Source organism: Lathyrus oleraceus, chromosome 6 (genome assembly GCF_024323335.1).
Source record: "Lathyrus oleraceus cultivar Zhongwan6 chromosome 6, CAAS_Psat_ZW6_1.0, whole genome shotgun sequence".
NCBI lineage: Eukaryota > Viridiplantae > Streptophyta > Magnoliopsida > Fabales > Fabaceae > Lathyrus > Lathyrus oleraceus.
This window is the reverse complement of record NC_066584.1, coordinates 466449317-466471033: the sequence shown is the minus strand read 5'-3', so window position 1 is coordinate 466471033 and position 21717 is coordinate 466449317. Positions and strand designations below refer to the sequence as shown.

The following is a 21717-nucleotide window of genomic DNA, read 5'->3' as shown; positions in this document are numbered from 1 at the left end:
CTCAAAACCTTGGTAATAACTAATATGACAGTAAACTAAATTAGAAAGAAAAAAATTGAAAAACATCAACAAATTGAGCATTAAACAAATACAAATTTTGTAAGAATACTAAACATACTACTATAACAAAAGAATGTCATAATAAACCGTAAAGAAGAACTACCGTAATAAATGGAATTTATACACCAAGGTTAAAATGAAACCACCGTAAATAACTGTGTTTAAGAGGTAATGAAGTAGTGGGATTAGTGGGGTTATAGCATTTAACTAATCTATGAAGTTACTAGTACTTTATTAATTTTTATTATTATTTATATAATTTGTTATTTTTTATTGAGTACTAATCTATGAAGTTACTAGTACTTTATTAATATATATATATAAAAGAGTGACATAAAATTGTTTTTAAAATTTATTATTTCAATTTGGCACCTATATATATATATATATATATATAATATATTATATATATATATATATATATATATATATATATATATATATATATATATATATATATATATATATATATGAATTGTGCTTTATCATTTAGATCTCTTGGAATTATAAAAATAATCATCTCTTCCGATTTGAAAGATTCTTAAAAAAGTGTAACCTTTATTGAATTTGTAATCAATTAAACGTCTAATTTACTCCATTACAAACATTAATAATATAAAAACTTGTTTCATTTAATACGAGTAACTAAATTAAATTAAAAATTAAGATACTTTTGATATGTTATCATTTACTAATATAGTATCAAAAGTCAATTTTTTTTTTATATTTTGTAACATTTTAAATGAAACATTTTTGAGAAGGAGAAGCATCCGAATTTAAAAAACTTATGCAATGCACATAAAATATTTCGCCTACTTAAATTAGCTACCACAATCCCAAGTTAGACCTCCCAGGTGTCCCAGGTGTATTGAACAATTTTGTTTTTGTTGACAAAACCAAATTGCATTACCAACCACAATCCCGACAAACAAACCTGCTGATCCTATTTTCACATATTTGGTCGGGGAAATAAATGTTCTATTATTAAATTTATGAAAATTTCTGTCATTTGTTAAGCCTTTAAAACTTTTATTTCTTTAATATTTACAGGAATAACAAATTTATATCCAAGTATTAGTTTATTTATAAATGTGGTCGTGTAATAAAAAAATCGAGTAGATGCTTGTGTAATAAAAATTAAATTAAGTACGTAGTTATGTAATGAAATTAAATTATAGAGTATTCACTCTTTACTCATCAATAGATATCAAACTCTATAAATCAAGACTTATAACACTCGCATACTTTGCACATTAATCACTTACGTTAACATTCACTCATCTAACAAGGCTTCCAAATTCTTATTTCTTTAGATATTAATATGTCTTACCAAATTCTGTGGATTTGATTTACTTATAAGTATAATTTTATTCGATAAAAACACTCTTAAATAAGTTTTTTTTAAATAATCAAGTTTTTCAATTTAATTTCCAAAATAATCACTATTTCAAGTTATTTATCAATATAACCATGTTTCATGCACACCTCTAAAGTATGCGCTAATTGGACTGACGCATTCAAGTTGTGATTTAACATAGGTGTCAATGATGTTGGCGCATATATGTAAATAAAGTCAATGCAATTGGCGCATACTTAATTATATATAATGTATGTGTCATTGCATGTGGTGCATGCTTTATATTTTATTTTTTTAATTTTATATGTTATATTTATAAATAAATAAAATAAATAGGTAAATAAAAAATAATTATTAATATTATGATATAAACTTAAAATACATAACAATTGACAAGAAAATCAATTATCTGTCCGATTGAAACGTCTCTCTGTTCCACATCCTAGTGCGTTAGCCTGCCTTCGAGGTCTCCCACAATTTTTCTGAGGTGTTTGGGGTCTTTGAGTGCTGACATGATGCAATGGTGGCTAGTGTGAAGGTCCGGTGGAAGGTCCAGCAGTATTTGATAAATTTGTCATCATTTCTCCCCAATAGCTGGAGGGGTTGCCGCCAACGACGCTGTCGTAATTGAGTTTGGTGTCCATGTTGTCGTTGTTGGGTCGTTATGGTTGGGTTGTTTGTGGACAATATGGTTGTTCGAATTAGGACATTGAATCGTTTTGGAAAAAAATCAATGGTTCCCGTGGTGTAATAAAGTCAAACAATGGTTGGGTGTTGTGGCGATAAGATGTTTGGGCGTTCATAAGTGGGGGGCTATGATGATATGAGGTTGAATCGTATGAATCATTTGGGATATAAACAGATGTGGTGGTTGCGTATGGTTGTTGGTGGTTAGGGTTTGGTTCCTGATTTTGAGTTTGAGTGTGTGGCATGAATTGGTTGCGAGGTTGGGTGTTTGAGTGTATATGGCAGGGTGATGGTGTGAGGTTGGTCGTTGGGTTTGGGTGGATTGCCATTGTTCTTGGGCGGGGATTGGTTGTTGGACGTATGATGACGAAGCTCGTTGACGTGGATCAATCAAATATCTTGGCTCAGACACAAGTTATGACGTTGTAACCGACCTAAACCATGTCATATAATGTTGAGTTGGTCTAGCACCATATATGATTGATTCGTTTAAGATGTGTTGTCTTCGATTCCTTCAATGACGACACATCTCTTTTGCGAAGTCTCTCCAATTAGAATAATCCCATTGACCATCGACTCTTTGTTGATGCCAATCACCCAAACGCGTTGGAGGTTTTGGAATTTATTGTTGCATGACGAGCTGCAACTTCACACGGTCACTCTGGTGCATCTCCATAGTAATGAACTAGATGATTGGTGTTTTTGCTGTCCAAACTGCATCATCATCATGGTTAACCTGATGGTCAAGACCCAAATATGGTCTCTAGATAAACTGTGTAAGAATATGACATGATTAAAGGATATGTAATTGGATAATTTTTTAAAATCAAAAGTAGAGTTGTTTAGTAGTAATACATCGTCTGGTCCAATGTGATAAAAAAGATTGCGATAGATTACTACAACGTATTTGGGACACCTGTTATAGTTTCCCTTAACTGACCACCTAGATCGAAAAGATTGAAAATATATTAGTTACAGTCAATTGTAGTATAAAGTCTAACAAATTATTTAAGATAAACTTACTTTGTTGCGTAGGAGAATGTGAATGACTTCTCGTTGATCGGAGTGAGTGATAACATTCTTGACCAACCCCATGCTTGTAGCAAATAGGCGCAAGAATAAAACGTATAAGTATTTTTTTGGTATTTTTACACAATGAACTATATAGATGAGACGAAACAGTTGAACCCCAACTATATGTGCCTATAAAAAGGAACGCTACTGATAGTAGTTGCACAAGATGACAACAATAATATTTTTTCAATCGCCTTTACACTAGTTGAAGACGAGACTGCTGGGGGATGAAGTTTTTTCCTAAAAAATCTCTGATTGCACGTTGCTCCTCAGCCTAACTTATGTTTGACCTCAGACAGACACCCATCAATTGTGACTGCCTATAAAAACATTGATAATGGCTGGCAGGATCCTCCTTCGACGCATGTCTACTGCATTAGACATATCGCTTAAAATTTCATGCGGGAGATCAAAGACAAAATGTTGCAGAAGGAGGTTATCAACGCAGGGTATGCATTAACAAACCCTTCTTTCAAACATTACCGCGAAGACATCGGATTGTCAAACGCATATGTAGTAAGGTGAGTCAACATTATTCCATTGGAGAAGTGGACTAGGGCATACGATAACGGTCAACGATGTGGCCATATGACAACAAATCTTGTGGAATCAATGAACTCTCCATTTTGATTGAACATCGTATCAAGTCATTGAATTCTTCTGATCCTTTCACCATCTGCAATTTCTCCATCTAACCAACAGTTCAAGGTCCTGTTAAAATGTTCGATCGTATTTACATTCCAAAGGCAGATCTTCATCGAAACTGCACTGCTGAAAAAATTATATCGGCATTTCTCTTGTGAATATAAGGACACAAGTATGAATATGAATACATTTTACAGAAAAATGAAGGAAAATAGAATGAGATAGTAAAAAGATGTGCGAAAAATTATGAAAGGGTGATATTGTGTATTTATAGATAGAGTGGTGGAGCAGTAACCACATGCATTGGTGCACACATAAAATGGATTATGTATGCGCTATTGCATGTGACGCCTACACATGCATGCACCATTCTTAATGGCGCCATGACAATGGATACGCCAATGCATGTGACGCCAATAACATTTTCATTGGAGCATCCAATGCACCTGACGCCTATGTTAGATGATTTTTTGAAAAAATTATTATTTTGGTAAATATTTTCAAATAATGGTTATTTTAGAATTTTAATTGAAAAACTAGATTATTTTAAAAAATAATTCCTTAATAATAATAATAATAATAATAATAATAATAATAATAATAATAATAATAATAATAATAATAATTCATAAAAACTATTAACATATTATAAATACTTTATCCTATCATAGGTACATAACAGACCCTTTCATAATATTTTGTATCCTCTCCCAGTGGTTCTCTTCGTCGTGGGAGCAAAGGCACGTATGAGCTCGGGTTCTGATTCACTCAAGTCAACACAGTTGAATGTGAGAAAAACTAGTAATTTCTAGATAAGTTTATTTGTGTCTTACACTTCCAAAACAGATCTCACATAAAATGACGAGACCCACATGAGAGTGATGGTTATCAGTTAGAAAGTGTTCCTTATTCTCTAAAATAAAACACCACATTACTACAAAATGCCAACTCCATTGCAGCATCCTTCATATTGTAACAGAACAAAAGAAAATCTAAGCAACTACACAGCTTCATTCTTTGGAAATCGCTAACTTACAACTATACATCGGCGACAGTATGGGCAGTCTCCACAACTGCGTATCCAAGGATCCAAACAAACAGAGTGAAATTTATGTCCACATTGCAAATGAATTAGTTTATCTCCATCAGTGAAAGATTCCAAGCATATCCCACAATCTATCAGTATCCTGGATTCGGATTCCATACCGCTGCTGCTAAAAACTTCAAGATGCAAACAGTCCAGGGCCTCCTGAGTGAGTCCCGGTGGCTTTGAGGATGTTTCTGGCAAGAGCTGGAATCTTGCCATTTGAGAAGTCAAGTCAGTAACTAAAGAGTCCTCGCTTGGAAGTTCAATTGATAACTCACTTTCTTGATCCTCATTGATTGGATCTCTATCATATTGCCTGAGGAAATCAACCCCGCAAAATAAGTTAAAAATTCAAACTGAATAAAAGGCAATGGCAGATCTTCAAGAACAAACAACCAAAAAATGATACAGAAGAAAATTTAATGTCAAATGTGCAGTGGATATCTTTCTAACAATCACAGCTTATGAAAAGGACTCAACTATGAAAAAAGATCAAATGTCTGATTATTAGAGGCCACAAAAGCATCTTCCTGAGGAAAAGACAAGTTCTATGAAAAAACAAGAATGTGCCTGATAAACTCAACAAACAAAGTGGGGCAAAATCCTAATAACTAGAGAAGAAAATATAATCCCTTGAATTGGAACATATTAAGTAAAGAGAATTTTGAGCACTAAGTATGCACAATAGTCATCCATAATACTGAACAAAAATTAATATCCATGATCCATACGCTCTAAGGATAAAGATTTTTTTATGCAGACATAACAGATAGTGCATAAAAGACAACAAGCCCAAATTTCAGATGCAAGAAATTATATTTCTTGGAGAACTACATCAAAGAAATACATTGATCTATGGTTTAAGGGTTGTCCACTACACTTGTGCAATTTTGTTATGCAATTCAAGTCATAAAATATTTCTTAACGATGTAATTCGGTCTCTCTTAAAAGTCTTCAGGCCAATTTTTAATAGAATTTAATGACATTATTTCTCATGATATATTATTGTCAGTTAGAGATTGTTGTTTACGTAAAATGAAACTAGTCAGAAAAAATATTTGAAAAGGAACATCTTTTTTCGAAGAGAGGAAGAAAAATAACAAAGTGAGGCCCAAATGGCAGTATCAAAAGCCAATGAAATACCACCAACAAGGAAACCAGTCCCACATAAAATGAGGAGGGACCAACAATTGAACACAAGGGGAAGGAAATGGGACCAATGGAATCTGTGTTAGATGCAAACAACAATTGAACACAAGTGGAAAGAAATTTAAGGGACTAAATTGACAGACAATTTTTTATTTAAAGAAGAAAATTGCAATTTTCGCAAATTTGTATAGAATTAAACTCTCCGAGCCTTACAATTTCGAGGAGTAAAATGCTAATTTACTCTACTTTCTATAACATAACTCATAAATCAATCAACAATGAATATGACCTTAGTTGCTAATCTTAGAGACAAATTTACCATACAATCATATCACAAATAAATTGATTTCAGCTAGCATTTCAAGCTCACAATCGAACCTCAAATAGACTATTAGTTCTACAAACATATCATTATTACTATTTCTAGCATGCATTTTCAAGAAAATGAAGAGAGAAAAAAATTGAACACCGAGTTAAGCTAAAATCAAACCTGCTTCTATCTACAGGCTCTCCTCTCAACCTCTGAAGGAGTCTTTCTCGCGCAAGCCTCACACCTACAGGTAATCTGTTACCGCCATTCACACTCGGAGTACCTCTCACACTTTCTCCAGAATCAAAGTTATCATGAAACAGAGACCGACGAAACCTCGCATCAAATCTATCCGATGCACGCTCCTAACAAACACGAAATTCAGTTGATCAAATTTCACGGAATCAATAATAACCATAACAGAACCCTAATTCACTGTATCAATTTTCAATCAACAAAAACAATTCGATAAAAATCACAAACACGCAATACTATATATATATGGATATAGGTAAGAAAGTGACGGGAAATGGGAACGGTACCGGGTGGCGGATGCGGCGGACGTTGAAGTGACGGCGGATACGGAGAGAATCATCGTCGTCGGAGTCGTGAAAGCGGTGGTTATGGAAATCAGGAGAAGGTGAAGAGTGGAAAGATGAATCGAGATCATTTCGTCCTAATCGGTGCCTCCTGCTGTGGAATAGTTCTGAAGCGCTCGTCATGCACTGCGATTACCTACGAATTTTTCGTTGCTGTGAAATTAGAGACGAATATTGGAATAAAAAGAACAGAGATTGGAAAATGAAATGTCAACGCAACTTCCAGGAAGAATTCATACAGTAACGGACCATCATTCTTTTTATCTTTTCCAGGAAAGTTCCAATAAACTTAACTGTAATGTAATTTCCAGTATTATGGAAAATATTGATGTTCCTGTGAAGACACAATGTATAAAAATAAACAAAATATTTATTTTTATAGATTGTATATTGGTATTTATTTATATTTAGAGTTTATTTTATTGAATACATTTATTTTATTTTAATTTTTTTTAACATTATTTTTATCAAATAATTAGATTAGAAATTTGTACTCAACTAATCAACTTTTTCAAAAAAATTCTCAAAATAATTAACTTTTCATATTAATTTCTAAACTATCCCACTTTGAAGAGGTGACGCCAGATGTATTGGCTAATGCACCTTGTGTTGACAATCCAATTGGCGCCCATATGTAAAAAAGAAGATGAGATGTCAATTGGTCTGCCGCCTCTATGTGTTGCGTATTTTTTTTTAAAAAACAATGTACGTTTTAGATAAAAGTCGAAATCAGACTAATTGATATTAATATTAATATGCGGTTATACCATAAAGACCAATGTCGTTGACCAGGATGATCTAAACGAACTCCGGTACCACATCCCCTAGCTACCCGAACGCGTGACCCTAACCCACGTTGATGCGAGTTGGTTCGTTGGTTAGAAGGAAACATACATAAAGGCAAAAAAATTAGAAGTATTGAAAGACTCGATGCCTTACGTGGATGAGTGCGAGTAAAAAATGATAAGGATGCTATGGAAGTGATGTTTGGACCAAATGATATCTGTTTGATTGTTATAATCGGTTAGAAATGTTGTTTTTAAGTGTTGTGGTTGTCATGCCAAAAGTCAATTGTTGTATAAATGGTCAATTTTGTAGTCTTTGTACGTATGGACTATGAATGTGATTGTATGAAATGGAATTTGATATTTGAATGCATTGGCTGTTTGAAATGAATTGTATGGATATGAAAGATATTGAAATGAATGAACATGATAACATGAATCAATGGACACAAATTTTGAATGAATCAAGACCTAAGGACCAAAATGGATATTGATTAGGACATTTCCAATGATTCATGGACCAAACACCAATGAAAATGACATGGAATGGACTAAGTGATGAACTTGATGAATACCTAATCATGGATAAATGGACATGACCATAACTTGGATGAACAATGCCAAGCATGAAACAAAAACTCTAGCAAGGCCCAAGATGTACAATGAACTAGGTCAAATCAAAGATTCATGGACCAAACAACAATGGCAATGAAAATGGCATGAATGACATTGGTCAGATGAGATAGGTTAGGCATGGACTAAGCATGAGGATATGATCAGATGCAATGCTAGAGATGAATTGAATCAAGTGGAAGTTGTGATGCCATGGAAATGGGATTTAACCAATGAACATAGACAAGCAAAAGATGAACATGTAAGGCCAAGAAGTGAATGCTAAACAGACCAAAGAAACCTCCATAATAGACCATGAACAAGTGGACCTTGAATGGATCTTGACCATGCAAGTGAAACATACACAATGGATGATGCAACAACCATATGGCTACCAAAAACCACAACAATCATTTCAACCTTACCTCGACACATCATTCACACCAATGTCTCCCTTCAATCGTCTTGGTCGTCCACCAATAACTCAAACATATCCCAACTACTCTGGCACGGGTCACAAACTCATCTATGGCGGTAGCGCTTCATTGCATGCGGTGGTGATGTTCCTGGACCCTCAAATCCTTAAACACATGGCGTGAATCATCAACGTGAGTTAGGGCCACACGTTCGGGTAACTAGAGGATGTGGTACCAGAGATCGGTTACGTCATCCCGGTCAACGACATTAGTGTTGGAAATCCCCCAAAACCTATGGAGAATTTCGATCAATCTTGATGAACAAGATTGTTATTACCCGCACAATAGAAATGAAAATAAAAGAATAATGGAGAAAGAAAGAGTGTAAAGGACGATGAAGGAGAAGAAGAATTAAAATTCTGCAGAGTTTATCTCTGCCCACAAACTGTGGAAAACTTCTTATTCACTTTGCAACTGCAAAACACTGTGAATTACAATGTTATGAATACTTTATTCACTTCACTATAAGAATAAGGGTTACTCCCTCTATTTATAGATTTAGGTTAGCTGGTACCTCAAGCCAAAGCCCAAAACTATAAAAAGCCCAAAATAGCTAACTGTCGCACCTCGAAAAAATGAGAACACGACTTAGCAAAGTGTAATCGCACATTCGCATGATGGACTGAACATAGTCACCACCGAAATTTATTTATTCCTAAAAAGGAAAGGGGAAATATCGATAAAACCCAAGAAAGAACGACAATGATTATGGTTGTCGCAACCAAATCAGGGTTCGGGAGTCGATTACGCAAGGGGAAGGTATTAACACCCCTCACGTCCGTTGTACTCAACGAGAACCATTAGGTTAACTGTGCGCATTAGTGTTAGCTTAGAAATATTAGGCTTCTCAAGTTATTATGAGGGAAAGAATAATAGGATCAAAAGAAAAACGAAGATGTTTTTGGATTTTTTGCAACGAAGGGGACTAAACCTAAGTTTTTTATTAATGGGCCTGACAAGATTTATAAATCCTGCTCCTACGTATCTCCAGATGCAATAGAGAACTCAAGGCTTACGTAGTTCTGGATATAAAATATTTGTTTGTTGGTCGATTTTAGCAAAAGGTATCTTGTATTAATCGACGAGAAACATTGTTTTATCCAAAACAGATGAGGAGTGGACGTATACAACACATCAAATAGATTTACAAATCAACATTCGGAAAAACGTCACTTATCTCAGCTCAACAGTTGTGGATGAAGCATTGCTTTGCATCATCTTAAGACATGATATCTTTCGTTTATGAAAAGGTTTTTCTGATCAATCGCACGACGGCGATAAAAGGTTTTGATTGGTCGAAAGTATTTTTGGGTTTGAAAGACGAGTATTTATGACTTGCAAGCTCTTACAACTTGGGTCTAATACTCGGGACTACGTCTGGACCTTTCATCCAGGTAATATTTTTCTTTCAACTTTATTGAAAAAAGACGTTTGAATATTTACCAATATTTTAAAGAGAAGACGAATACATAGTGTCATACCCCAATTTTGTCCGGGTAAGGAAAAATCTTTCACCAGCATTCACTACCAGATGTTATAAGGCATGAACTCTATCTTGAGGCATAAGCTCTATCTTAGGGTTTCTCAGCCCTTAGTGACATCAAATTTTCAGTGACATTTTCATTTGTTGAGATCCTTGTACATGACTTAAGGAAACATCTGTTGCATTTGTCTCTTATTGCTATTACTGAAGTATGGGGTGGTATGTGCATTTTGGGACTTTTTTTTGGTTAACAAGGCCCATTTTGGTTTATCCATGAGATCTCTTGGTTTTAAAAAAAAGACCATTCACATAAACATGTCCATAATTAATATTGCAAAGTGTGGTCCAAATCTTTTTACATTACTAATCCAAAGTCCATTTTCTTATTAGTAAGTATTAAGAGCCATAATTATTTTTTATGATCACTTGTTATTAGCTCATTTTCACATCCCAAGTGTTTATGCCAAAGTTTCAATCCTTCATAAATACCTAAATTCAAGTTGCATTTCTTAAAACATGTATTTGTTTTAAGCTAAGGTTAATTGTTGGAAGAGATTATGGTGATGGACAACGTTTAAGGTTCGTTTTGGTTGAAATTGAACTTTTAATGCTTATGGTATGTGTTGTTCCTTAATAATTATTTAAGCCAATAATGAACATAACTAAAGGGTAACCAAATTGAAAGTCCAATTTTATTGCATTATGGCCCAAACCATTTTCAGATTGAGATAAAGTTTAAACACTTTAATTGATTAACATAAATAAAATATTGAGATAAAACTTAAAATGTTAAAAAAGAGATTAATTGCATAATTGAATTTTAAAGTCTAAAGATATTACAAATAATTCCAAAAGTTTACATAATTAATCCAAAAGCTAATACATTATCCAATATGTTACAAACAGTCCAAATACACATTATCCAAAAGTTCAATGTTACATCAAAGTAAATTTGAAAAAAGTTGAATTTAGCTGCATATACAGCAGTTTGAAAACGGCATCCTCAAAAGTCATTGCCAAAAACCATTTGTTTAACTGAAGTGCCCCAAAATCCAACCTCCAACTAGAGAAGGCGCTGACTCCTTCCAAATAGAGGTCACTTCACCTTTGTAAACCTGCAAAAATCAATTCATAAATTAAAAGTCTTTTCAAATAAGCACTTAAAAAAAGCTGGAAAATAAATTGATGAATTAAACAGGTTAAAGCTTTGCCCAGAAGATCATAACGAACATCCAATTCAAACAACTGTGAATCCACGAGATAACAATCCCACAAAATCTGGAATGAAATGCAAAACTGACAAATAATTTTAAAACTTAAAAATTCATGATGAAGAATATAAGTACCCAGAACAGAGAACAGTAGAGAGAACGAAAAAAATCAACAAGGCCAGGAACCACAACCATAAGATTTTCCAGTTAAACATCCACACACAAAAAAAACAATAACAAATAGCATCCAAAGAAAAGGACGAAATAGAGGAAGACGAAGAGAATTAAAAGGAAGAAAAGACTTATCTGAAGCGTAGTGGAGAAACTCGCGTCACCGGCAAACCATCCTCAAACCAAGTAGGTTTCTTCTCCTTTTTGCTTAAACTCCATATCATTGCACTCGCCTTTCAAACCGAGTAAAAACCCCATGTTATCTTCTTTAAATCACAACTGTAGAAAACTTAATTTCAGAATTAGGGTTAGGGTTTTCAACTATTGCTTATTGCTGTTTCGGTTTTGATTTGTGGTTAGGACAAATTAGGGTTCGTTGGTTGCGTGAGAGATTGTTGGAGTTAGGGTTCAAGTTTGTGTTCTTGTTTTAGAGCGCCGATCCGGCCGTTTGAGAGAGGTTTTGGAAGAACTGAGGTCGGATTTGGATTCTTCGACCGAAAATAGGTGGGGTTTGTGTTTAGAAAATTAGGATTTGGGGTGGGGGTCGCCGAAGAAGAAGAAGGCGCTGCCATAGTTGGCCGGGCGCCACCGTCTTCTCTGGAAGGCGTTGACTGTAAAGATGATGGAGAAGAGAAGCTCAGTTACAGAGCAACTCTGAGCGTGGAATTGAAGAGAGAGAAAGAAAGTGTGCAAATGAAGATTTCTCTCTCATTTTCGTTTTTAAATGGTGCTGAGAGTGGGCGCATGTGCGCCAAGTAGCTCCGTGCTGGAAGGCCACGCCTGAGTTGACCCTGGTCAACCAGGAGATCCAGTGTGGATTCCCCATGTTTCCTTATAGTGGACTGCCCATCAGGTTCCACCCATTCGTTTGACCAAGTCAGATCAGTGGAACTGACGGTCAAGAATTCCATTGGAGGTCAACAGGTTGATCGGGCTCAGCCTCCTTTCCCTGTGTTTTGGGCCCTCAGATTGGGCTTAAAACCATTTTTTGTTATTTAAACCCCCTCCGTTTCAAGCAAATCGCCCAAATTTGGGCTTCCATCACCATCAGCCCATTTTATTTTATTTTTTGACTTGTTCATTTATTTTCTTTATTATATTTTTTATATATACATATAAAAAATCTATATTAGAATATTATGGCTATAAAAAAAACATATTTTTATTTCATTTACTTTCTTTCAAAATTATATATATATATATATATATATATTATATATATATATTATATATATATATATATATATATATATATATATATATATATATATATATATATATTTGTTATTATTATTATTAATACTTAATGGTAATTATTCAATTATTTGGTTATATCATTATTATTTAGCTACTTATTATTTAATCAAATAGTCCATTAATTATTTAATTGATTAACTATATTATTATTACTATCATTTATAATTCAAATAATTACTTATTTTTGTGGAATGTGTGGTCATTGTATTTACTTATTTGTACCGAGTCTTGAATGCATATGTATAACGTGTTATAATTGTGACAAGACTATGTCGATTTCACAGATTTAAAATCATTCAAACCAATTTCGAAAATAAATCACATATTTCTCGATTCAAAGTCGAGCCCATTTTCAAACACCTTTGTAAGTCGATCGCTTTTAAAAGCACCGCCATCAACCTCACATAGCTTACTCTTGGGCTTTCTTACAATGAGACCTACTCGATTTTAATTAATCGATTAGATGAACTACTCACTAAATAAATTCAATTCATTCACAAAATATAAAACCTCGATCCAACATCGAGTATTCTTTATTAAAATTAAATTGAAATACTTAACCACAATTAAACACTATTTCACTTAGGAATGAAAGAGGAAATGGTTTTGAGTTTTCAACTCCTCTCCTCGATTATTTAAACACGAATTCTTTTACTCGATTAATCGAATAATCATCATTTCTAATCCACTTAAGAAAAAATACATCAAATTCTTTTATAATAAGAAACCAAAAGGGAGATAACTTTGAGTCTTCGATTTTTTTCTCCACGACTATTTGAATACAAGTTCTCTTACTTGGTTAGTCAAATAATTGTCGTTCCTCGACAAACTTCCAAACCCTGATTAAATCAAAATACTTTCATAATACTGAAATAAAAAAAGGAGATGACTTTGAGTCTTCAAGTTCTCTTCTCAATTGGTTGAATACGAGTTCTCTTACTCGGTCAGTCGAACAATTGTCATTTTTCCACAAACATACAACTTAATCAAATCATTTTCTTAACAAACTATACGAAAAAGGAGATGGTTTTGAGGATTCAAATCCTCTTCTCAAATGCTTGGATATGAGTTGTTTTACTCAATCATTCAAGTACTTATCGTTCATTTTAAAATACGTCAACCATATACAACCTTATTTTCGTAAATACTCAGATGAAACAGAAAGCGGTTTAGAGTCTTCTATTCCTTTTCTCGAATGTTAGGATACGAGTTGTCTTACTTGATTATCCGAGTATTCGTCATCCATTTAAAACACCTTAATTATTATCAAATCCTTTCTATAATTAAGGATGAAAAAGAAAGTGGTCTAGAGTCTTCTATTCCCTTTCCCGACTGTTAGGATACGAGTTGTCTTACTCAACTATTCGAGTAATCGTCATCCAATTAAAAACATCTCAACCAATCAAAATATCCCACATATTAATCCAACTTGTCACCCCCGTATGACCTAAACTATTTTCAGGAGGAACACCATTTAAATCCTTTCTAATGCACATAACAAACCAGTGCTTAAGCCTCCGCCGAGAGTAGACAAGCCAACGTTTAGCCTTTAGAACGTGATCTAAACAACTGTTCACTAAAAAACACCAACCAACCGTAGTTCCTCGAACTACGAATGCTATGATTTTCTTATTACGCCATAAGGATACGTAGGCAGGAGATTGTTGTATCTTCGCGAGCACACTAATAAAAAACCTCCCCTTTCCCCTTTCTGAGGTTCTCACCCATTTCTATTTTCAATATTTATAACCCGAAGATAACATACAAACATAAATTAACACTCGAAACGCAAATTAGAACTAAAAGGTTCCCGTTGAGTACAACGGACGTGAGGGGTGCTAATACCTTCCCCTTGCGTAATCAACTCTCGAACCCGAATATGATTGCGACGACCATTATTCAATTTCCTAAAGGTTTTATCGATATTGTCCTATTCCTTCATTAGGATAAATAAAGTTCGGTGGCGACTCTGTTCGAACATAAATATTTTCCGCGACCATCGCGAGGAATCGCATTTTTCGAGATGCGACACATAGGGCTTACAAGCTCTTACAATTTGGGCCTAATATTCGGAATTACGACTGAATATTTCATCCAGGTAATCTTTTTATATCAGATTCACTTATGAAAATGATTTGAATATTGGAGTGTTTTGAAGAGAAGACAGATACTTATGATTTGCAAGCTCTTACAACTTGGGCCTAATATTCGGGATTACGACTTGGTATTCCATCCAGGGTAATCTTTTTCTTCAGATTTTATTGAGAAAAGAAGTTTGAATAATTACATTAAAAATAATTAATATACAAAGATTTGAAATGGTTTGAAAATTATTTGATCGAAATCCTGGTGAAATGTTAGTGAGATTATTTACATATGTTAGGGTATGGACATGAGCTATCTAATTAATCGACTAAACACAAAAAAATCAACTAATTAAATAATCTACTTACACATAATTAATTAACTAACCATCAACTAATTAATCAAAATTATCAACTAATTAACTATCAATTTAAATTAATCAAATAAATAAAAAATGAAATAATAAAAATAAATAAATAAATAAAATAAAACAACAAGGGTGCATACATGAAATTGAGGGTACGCAAAAATCAATATGGACCTAAAGCCCAATTCAAACATACTTAAACCTTAATTGAAAGAAAATAAAAAAAATAAGAAAATAAAATAATAAAATAAACAAGTGAATGATAGAAAAATAAATAAATAAAAATAAAAATGTGATGTTGCTTTAAAATAGAGGACATCGTCCCATTTTCTTTATACAAAACTTTCATATACTATTTTTTAAAATTGAAACTAACTAATTATATGGTGACACGTGGCCATGGAATTTTAAAAAATAAAAAATAGAAACAACAACCCTCCCTTACCATTCCTCTCGCATGGACCTCATCAATATCTCTCACTGTTAAATAACAATATCTCTTGTATGCTTCAAGTATTTTTTTTTTAAAAATCACATAAATAAACAAAATCAAATGCAAAAACTCATGATTAACAAGTAAAAATAGAAAGCATCAAGGGATATAATTTGAAAAATAGAGGAAAGAAAGAGGACAAGTAAACCGACAAGAGATTCCGGTGATGGTGGTCCGTTTGCGGCGAGTAGCGACTTCGACGAAGGGAGTATGTCGAAGTGTTGTTGCGTTTGAAGTTGTTGTGACTTGTTATTTGTGTGTTGCTACATAAAACCTTGTGAAAAAGAGAGTAACATGAAGTTGAAAATAATGGAAAGATGAGATTTTCAGTTATGGTTGTTATGTGTATATGAGAGAAAAGAGAGGTTTTATGTGGTTAGTGAAAGAAGTGATATGGAGAAGAAGGAAGAAAACTCCTTCATTTTATCCACTTCACATAAAGAGTGTAAGGGAGAAATGAGGTTGTTTTAAGTGTTTAGTTAGAAAAAAGTGAAAGAAAAAGAGGTAGTACATATGGTTATTCACTGTAACATGAAGATGGAGGTTCTTGTTCATGTTTTCATGCTTATTGTAAAAAGGCTCTTTTCATTTGCTTTGATTGGTCCTTAATTCAATTGAGAGAGAAAAATTTCCCTTCAAAAGATAGGCGCCGCTAGTTATGCCTCCTTTCCCCTCATGCAATGTTTAGTTAATATATACTAAGGTTCTTATGATGAAAAATCCCAAAATACCCCTTTGATTTTTTTTAGTGTGAAAATGAGTTGTGAACAAATTAAATAGAACAAAATTATACTAGTTTAAATAATCAAAATTAATTAGAAACAAAAACATAGAAAATTCTATTTATTTATTTCGAACATTTTGACAAAGAGATAAAAATAAAATGTCTCAAAATGAATAAAGGTCAGGCGCAAAAGTGCTTGAAAAATTAAAATAAATGCACCAAATTGATGAGTGCGAAATAAACTTATTGGAAAAATATAATGTTTCTTGTAATTTTGAAATAAATTTTGACCGGTTAAACAGACTCGAGCTGATCAAAAAGCGGCCGAAAAGTTAGCTAAAAAATAAATCGAGCATACCAGATTAAACTACGCGAAACGTAGATTAATAAAGTTGATGTCTTCGAGTTTGATTTTGAAACTTTTTCACCCGCTGTTTTGACACGCATTTGATAGTTGATTCAATTGGTTTGTCTGTAAATCCAAAAATTTATTTCGACTGATATTCTAGACACTATGCGGTATGGAATACATGTTATGATATGCAAAGATGCAACGACTATGACGAATGTGTTAAATTGGAAATTCTGGGTCAAAATTGGGGTGTGACACTAACACTACTAAAATAGGCATAAATCAAAATCATGTGTGAGACAACATGCTTCGACACTTCAACACACTAACACAACTTAACATACTAGGTGGTTTGACACTTCCTTGTTCTGTCGAGCAACCTGCTTTGACACAATGAATTACAATTCAACACACCACCTAATTCATTGTGTCTAAGCTATCTACATTCATCATAGCTCTTAGTCTTCTAAACACTTCAACATGCACTCCCTTCGTCATGATGTCTGCAATCTAATTTTCAGTTCTGCAGTGTTCCACATTCATCTTCCCATCTACTACCTGCTCTCGAAGATAATGGAACCTCATTTTGATGTGCTTTATTCGACCATGTGCTATCAGATTCTTCGCCAGATTGATAGCTGACATGCTGTCGATCTTCATGGTAATTGCTCCATGACTCTACATTGTTATCTCTTCGACCAGATTCACCATCCATGTTGCTTGACATGCACAAATAGAAGCAGCTGTGTATTCTACTTCGTGTGACCATAATGCCACTACTGGCTCCTTTCTTGAAGTCCAAGCAACTGGTGCACCACCTAGCATAAACACATAGTCAGTTGTGGATATTCGATCCTCAGCATCACTACACCAACTTGAGTCGGTGTATCCCACTAATTTGCATTATTTTCCTTCATCAGCTGCAGGAAACATAATGCCATAGTCGAGAGTTCCTTTCAGATACCTTAGTATCCTCTTCGCCGCTGCTAGATGTGATACCTTTGGCTTCTTCATGAACCTACTCACTATACCTACACTGTATGCTAAGTTGGGCCTTGTATGACAAAGGTATCGAAGTGACCCAATAAGTATTCTATATTGGGTTGGGTTGACATCATCTTCATCTGAATCTTTCGACAGTTGTAATATGGGCTCAGCTGGAGTCGAAGTTGGGTTACAATCTTGCATCTCAAATCTCTTGAGTATTTCGCCTGCATACCTTCTTTGATGCATCATCAAACCTCTACCACTCTTGTAGAATTCAATGCCAAGGAAATATTAAATGTCACCTAGATCTGACATTTCAAATTCCTTGTTGAGATCACCTTTGAAGTCTTTGATCTTTTTCTTGCAGCTACCTGTTATCAACATGTCATCGACATAGAGGCATACTATAATCAATTCACTCTTGCTTCTTCTTACATATACTCCATATTATGATTTTCACTTCACAAATTCCTTCTCCCTTAGAAATCCATCTATCTTCTTGTTCCAAGCTCTTGGAGCTTGTTTAAGTCCGTACAGGGCTTTATGCATCCTATAGAGTTTTCTTTCTTCGCCATGTTTCACAAACCCAGCTGGTTGTGCAACATAAACTTCTTCTTCTAAGAGGCCATTAAGGAATTCACATTTCACATCCATCTGACACATCTGCCATTTGTTCATGTTTTCTAGACCAACAACCAACCTGATTGTTTCGATCCTAGCAACAGGTGCAAAAACTTCATCGAAGTTGATTCCTTCTTTCTGAAGAAATCCTTTCGCCATAAGTCTCTCCTTGTGTCGAGTCATTTCTCCTTTGGGGTTCAACTTCACCTTGTAAACCCACTTCACACCGATTGACTTCTTGTCTTGGGGCAATTCGACAAATGACCAAGTTTTGTTGACTTCGATTAACTTCAGTTCTTCGTCCATTGCTTTCATCCACTTCGAATCTTCCAATGCCTCAGCTGCATTGACAAGTTCGACATCTGCGTAGAAAGCATAATGTACCGGCTCACCTTCTTCATCAAGCATATCATATGATCTAATCACACATTCTTGTAACCTTGTAGGCATATGTCTTGTTCTTTGAGGTCTGACTTCTTCCTGTCAAACTTCTCTTTCGACTTCACTAACTGGTTCATCATAAAAGATTCTTACTGAATCTTTCTTGACATTCTCAGTCCAATCCCACTCCTTAAGCTCATCTATGATCACGTCCATGCTGATCACCACCTGCTTATTCACTAGGTCGAACAACTTGTATTCTCCAGTCGAATGACATCCTATTAGGATCATTTGACTCGACTTGTCATCATGTTTACTTCTCAACTGATCTGGAACATGTCTATGTGATATAGATCAAAACACCCTCAAATGACTCAAGCTAGGATTGACACCAAACCAACATTCTTCTGGTGTGATTCTTTCTAGCTTCTTCGTCGGACATCTGTTCAGGATATATGTCGCAGTCGACACAACTTCTCCCCATAATTCTTTGGGTAGATGCTTGTCTTTCAACATACTTCTAACCATATTCATAATGATTCTATTCTTCCTTTTTTCGACTCCATTCTGCTGTGGAGTGTAGGGTGGCACCACCTCATGCACAATCCTTTCTTTCAAACATAATGCGCCGAAGTCTTTCGACACATATTCTCCACCACCACCAGTCCTCAAAATCTTGATCTTCCGATCGCTATGTCTTTCGACCATAGATTTAAACTTGGCAAATACCTCGTTTGACCAAGTCAGATCAGTGGATCTGACGATCAAGAATTCCCTTGGAGGTCAACAGGTTGATCGGGCTCAGCCTCCTTTCCCTGTGTTTTGGGCTCTCAGATTGGGCTTAAAACCATTTTTTGTTATTTAAACCCCCTCTGTTTCAAGCAAATCGCCCAGATTTGGGCTTCCATCACCATCAACCCATTTTCTTTTATTTTTTGACTTGTTCATTTATTTTCTTTATTATATTTTTTATATATACATATAAAATATATATATATATATTAGAATATTATGGCTATAAAAAACAATATTTTTATTTCATTTACTTTCTTTCAAATTATATATATATAATATATATATATATATATATATATATATATATATATATATAATATATATATATAATATTATATATATATATATATTATTAATACTTAATGGTAATTATTCAATTATTTAGTTATATCAATATTATTTAGCTACTTAATATTTAATCAAATAATCCATTAATTATTTAATTGATTAATTATATTATTATTACTATCATTTATAATTCAAATAATTACTTATTTTTGTGGAATGTGTGTGCATTGTATTTAGTTATTTGTACCGAGTCTTGAATGCATATGTATGACGTGTTATAATTGTGACAAGATTATGTCGATTTCACCGATTTAAAATCATTCAAACCAATTTCGAAAATAAATCACATATTTCTCGATTCAAAGTCGAGCCCATTTTCAAACACCTTTGTAAGTCGATTGCTTTTAAAAGCACCGCCATCAACCTCACATAGCTTACTCTTGGGTTTTCTTACAATGAGACCTACTCGATTTTAATTAATTGATTAGATGAACTACTCACTAAATAAATTCAATTCATTCACAAAATATAAAACCTCGATCCAACATCGAGTATTCTTTATTAAAATTAAATTGAAATACTTAACCACAATTAAACACCATTTCACTTAGGAATGAAAGAGGAAATGGTTTTGAGTTTTCAACTCCTCTCCTCGATTATTTAAACACGAAATATTTTACTCGATTAATCGAATAATCATCATTTATAATCCACTTAAGAACAAATACATCAAATTCTTTTATAATAAGAAACCAAAAGGGAGATAACTTTGAGTCTTCGATTTTTTCTCCACGACTATTTGAATACAAGTTCTCTTACTTGGTTAGTCAAATAATTGTCGTTCCTCGACAAACTTCCAAACCCTGATTAAATCAAAATACTTTCATAATAATGAAATGAAAAAAGGAGATGACTTTGAGTCTTCAACTTCTCTCCACAATTGGTTGAATACGAGTTCTCTTACTCGGTCAGTCGAACAATTGTCATTTTTCCATAAACATACAACTTAATCAAATCATTTTGTTAACAAACTATACGAAAAAGGAGATGGTTTTGAGCTTTCAACTCCTCTTCTCAAATGCTTGGATATGAGTTGTTTTACTCAGTCATTCCAGTACTTGTCGTTCATTCTAAAATACGTCAACCATATACAACCTTATTTTCTTAAATACTCAGATGAAATAGAAAGCGGTTTAAAGTCTTCTATTTCTATTCCTAAATGTTAGGATATGAGTTGTCTTACTCGATTATCCGAGTATTCGTCATCCATTTAAAACACCTTAATTATTATCAAATTCTTTCTATAATTAAGGATGAAAAAGAAAGTGGTCTAGAGTCTTCTATTCCCTTTCCCGACTGTTAGGATACGAGTTGTCTTACTCAACTATCCGAGTAATCGTCATCCAATTAAAAACATCTCAACCAAACAAATATCCCACATATTAATCTAACTTGTCACCCCCGTATGACCTAAACTATTTTCAGGAGGAACACCATTTAAATCCTTTCTAATGCGCATAATAAACCAGTGCTTAAGCCTCCGCCGAGAGTAGACAAGCCAGCGTTTAGCCTTTAGAACGCGATCTAAATAGCTGTTCAATAAAAAACACCAACCAATCGTAGTTTCCCGAACTACGAATGCTCTGATTTCCTTATTAGGC

General features: G+C 34.0%; 1 protein-coding gene across 1 annotated transcript; it reads right to left on the bottom strand.

Moving 5' to 3' along the window:
* Window positions 1–4448: 4448 nt before the first annotated feature.
* On the bottom strand, window positions 4449–7309 carry LOC127092331 (probable E3 ubiquitin-protein ligase RHY1A). Its single transcript, XM_051031181.1, has 4 exons — window positions 7208–7309; window positions 6912–7104; window positions 6550–6734; window positions 4449–5226 (listed from the first exon to the last, which is right to left on the bottom strand). Exons 2-4 carry the CDS (start codon window positions 7089–7091, stop codon window positions 4851–4853), a joined length of 741 nt encoding a protein of 246 aa, XP_050887138.1. The 5' UTR covers window positions 7092–7104; window positions 7208–7309; the 3' UTR covers window positions 4449–4850.
* Window positions 7310–21717: the final 14408 nt, after the last annotated feature.